The sequence below is a fragment of the Sorex fumeus genome, unplaced genomic scaffold (assembly GCF_029834395.1).
Source record: "Sorex fumeus unplaced genomic scaffold, SorFum_2.1 ptg000034l, whole genome shotgun sequence".
NCBI classification, from domain to species: Eukaryota; Metazoa; Chordata; class Mammalia; order Eulipotyphla; family Soricidae; genus Sorex; species Sorex fumeus.
In genome coordinates this window covers 15,759,992-15,763,720 of record NW_026606091.1, presented here as the reverse complement: position 1 = coordinate 15,763,720, position 3,729 = coordinate 15,759,992, and the positions used below count along the sequence as shown (strand labels likewise).

Sequence of the window (3,729 nt, the reverse complement as noted above, 5' to 3'; positions counted from 1 at the left end):
AAGGAATGTAGGATTCAAGGGCCAGATATTGGACATGGCAGTTTTCTGATCATCCCATGGTGCAGCCCTCAAGCACTGAGAGCCATCAGGTATGACCCTGTACACACTTCACACTTTCAGGCACCTGAGAGAGAGGGAGAGTGGGAGACAGTGCGAGAGAGGAGAGAGGAGGGAGGAGAGAGAGAGAGAGAGAGAGAGAGAGAGAGAGAGAGAGAGAGAGAGAGAGAGAAGAGAGAGAGAGAGAGAGAGAGAGAGAGAGAGAGAGACTCAGTCTGGCTGGCTGGCTTAAGGATTCCTTTTATCTGCCATTTTACCCCATACCCAGGCAACCCATTATCTATTTTGATTGATTATCTTTACAATGGGGTGAGATTTAAACTGACCAATTATAAATTCACCTGGCACTCCAACTTCCCACTTTTGTGTCACATATGCTATCCCAGAGGACTCCAAACACTGAAGGGTTTGGCAGTGAAAACCAGATCAGCATCTTCTTTCTCCAGATCTGAGTTTCTTGGTTTCTGGCATTGAACCATGGGCCAGGTGGTGACAATGGTCCTTGGTCCCATGATCACTTCTTGGGAGACAGTCCTGTCCTCCCCCCACACCCAAACCCCTGCCCCCTGCCCCAAATATGAACTGCATTACTTCTCAACAGAGTCATGCCACGTTTTGTGAAAATACTAATGACTTTTTTTCCCCAAGCCTGTATCCTATCTTGAACATATTCCTTTCTCTTCCCTCATATCTCTCTAAATTTCTGTCAATAAAAACTATTTTGCTTCACTAAAAATTAAAAGCACTTCTATTGTTAGTAATCTAATATAAAAATATTATTTTATAGATACCATACATATGGAAATAGTAAGAAAAAAAGTAGCAGAAAAATCATGCAACTGATAGTGTTTAGAATATGGGCCTAATCCTCAAAAGAATGTGTATGTGTATGTGTGTGTGTGTGGGGGGGGGGTTAATTAGAAAAGATTAGTAAAACAGAAACAAAAGCTGTTTTTTTTGTTGTCATGGGAGTTACAATGTGGTGACAGTAGCCAAAAACTATGAACATTTCATTCTTGTAAATCAATAATAATCAAAGATAAAATTTTTAAAGAATGATATGGTATTTCATAATACTAAATTTATTGTATATTTTGAAATTGAAATCTTCTTTCCTACTTCATTATGAAATACTAGGGATGAGGTTTTGCTTGTGCTATGTTTTACCATTCAATTTAGGGACAACTCAGTAAACTATCAAGTAAAAAAACAATTCTGAATCATAGTTCTATGTTCTTCAGTGAGCCTAATTACTTGGACCCTTGTTAAAAAATATAGCTCTTCGGCCAGAGTAATAGTTCAGTGAGTAAAATGGGTAAGGTTCTTGCCGTGATGGCAGTGACCCCAGTTCAATACCCTGCATATAGATCATCAAGATCCACCAGAAGTCCTAACTGCAATACAGTGCGGCCCTCAAACCAAAAAACACAGAACTAGCTTCCACTTCTCTTGGTGAGACTGACTCTTATCAATCCAAAACTTATTTGGCCATCGTCCAGCTACTTTTTCTGTGTGTGTGTGTGTGTGTGTGTGTGTGTGTGTGTGAGAGAGAGAGAGAGAGAGAGAGAGAGAGAGAGAGAGAGAGAGAGAGAGAGAGAGAGAGAGACAGGGGAGGCACACCTGGCTATGCTCTGGGGTTACTGCTGGCTCTGCATTACTCCCCGCGTTGCGCAGGGAACCTTATGGGATGCTGGGAATGGAACGCAGGACGGTCGTGTGCAAGGAAAACACCCTGCTTGCTGTGCTATCCCTCCAGCCCCGTATTTTCGTAAGACCCTTGAAAGTATGGACTAATCAGTGAGATGAATTTACCTGTTGCCCAGATTTTGAAAGAGTCCTGTTTCTAGGGTAAACGGGCAGATTTTGAAAGTGTTGTGGGCTGGCCTGAGTGAATCCACCCTTTCTGACCTGCTACAGAGTCCTGGTATCAGGGTCCTCATCATCCTTGGGAGAGTCCCGCTCCCCCCGAGGGGCCTCAGTACAATCTCTGTTTAAGGATTTTTTCTCTTTTTTTCCCAAACTCTCGGTTGGGTATCCCGCTGTGTTCTAGACACTAGCAGTTGCCTCTTATCAACGTGCCCCGTGTCTTCTTTCTCCCACAACTTAACGTCCTTGGGGTGGCTTTTTTTTTTTTTTAACGTTTTTGCTTTGGAGAATGTCCTGCGAAGAGCCAGGCAGGGTGGCTGCTGGCGAGCGGGGTGAGGCCGCAGGTTGCCGCAGCGCCCAGGGTTGATGGAGGCGCCCCGGGCAGAACCCCGCGGCTGGACGCGCCCCCCGCCCCCCCACCCCTCGCGCTGGCGGCGGGCGCGGCGGCGGCCGAGCGCTCCCGTGGGGGGGTGTGGGGGATTGTGTGTGCGTCGGGCCCGGAGACCGCAGGCCCCGGCAGCTGCCGGGGGCAGCTCCAACCGCTGGAGACGAGACACGCCTCAGCCGCGGCACATTCCCGGCCTCCTCTGGCGCCGGGCCAGCCGCCGCCTCCGCTCCTCTCCCGTCGTGGCCCCGGCCTCCCCGCCGGGCCCCGAACTCGCCCGAGCCTCGGCGTGAGGCCCCCTCGGCCGGCGGCGGAACGGAGCCATGTGGCGCATGCGTGGTGGCGCCAGCCGGCACGGGCGCGGCGGCGGCTGCGGCGGCGGTGGGGCCTTAGGCGGCGCGGCCGGCCGGGGCCTGGGCCGCCCGGCTCGGCTCCGAGGCGGCGGCTGCGGCTGCGGCGGCGGCGTGGGCTGGTGCGGCCGGGCGGGCGGCGCCCGACAGCAGCTGGAGGAGCGGTTCGCCGACCTGGCCGCTAGCCACCTGGAGGCCATCCGCGCGCGGGACGAGCGGGACCGGCAGAACGCGCGACTCCGCGAGGAGAACGCCCGGCTGCGGCTCGAGAACCGGCGGCTCAAGCGCGAGAACCGCAGTCTCTTCCGCCAGGCGCTGCGGCTGTCCGGCGACGGAGGCGGTGGCGGCGACGACGACGCGGCGGCCGCGGGCTGCGAGGAGGCCAGAACGAACCACAGGCCGGCACGAGGAGGAGGCGGAGGCGGCGGAGGCGGCGGCGGCGGCTCCGAGGAGGAGCTCATCACCGCCAGGGCCTTGAGGGCCCGCCTGGAAAAGCTGGAGGCCATGTACCGCCGGGCGCTGCTGCAACTGCATCTGGAGCAGCGTGGGCCGCACTCGCGTGACGACAAGGAGGAGCCGCCACCGCAGCTCGAAGCCGCCCCGAGCCCTCCGGGCCCGGAGCCGGCGTCGGAGGAGCCCCAGGAGTCGGGGCTGTAGCCCGAGGCCGCAGCTGAGAGGGAAGGGGCGTGGCCTGGCTCAGGCTCCGCCCCCCAGCCCCAGCCGCGCGGCGGGCGCAGACTATGGTCCTCGGCCTTTCGGCGTCCCGGCCCGGTTTACCAACACTTCCGGGAGGCGCCCAGGCTTTGGGCCTGCACGGGCACTCCAGGGCGGAAATCCCAAGCGCCACCTCTAGCTGGGAGCCAGGCCTCGCCGGCCCTGGTTTCCTTGGAGATCGGCCCCGCGTCAGAGGGGCGGGTCTCACTAAGCGTGCCGGAACTGGGGTTCCAGTTTTCCTCCTCCCTGGCTGGGGCCCAGTGTGCGGAAGACTTGATAAGGGGCTCCCCTCCTGGTTGTGGTTCTTGGAGGCTTGGGCCAAGAGTTTGGGAGTCGTGGAGTTTTGTTGTTCACACT

General features: G+C 55.9%; 1 protein-coding gene across 1 annotated transcript; it reads left to right on the top strand.

Moving 5' to 3' along the window:
- The first annotated feature begins 2,532 nt into the window (after positions 1-2,532).
- TUSC1 (tumor suppressor candidate 1) lies at positions 2,533-3,319 on the top strand. Its single transcript, XM_056117336.1, has one exon. It carries the CDS (start codon positions 2,632-2,634, stop codon positions 3,313-3,315), a length of 684 nt encoding a protein of 227 aa, XP_055973311.1. The 5' UTR covers positions 2,533-2,631; the 3' UTR covers positions 3,316-3,319.
- The last annotated feature ends 410 nt before the right edge of the window (positions 3,320-3,729 follow it).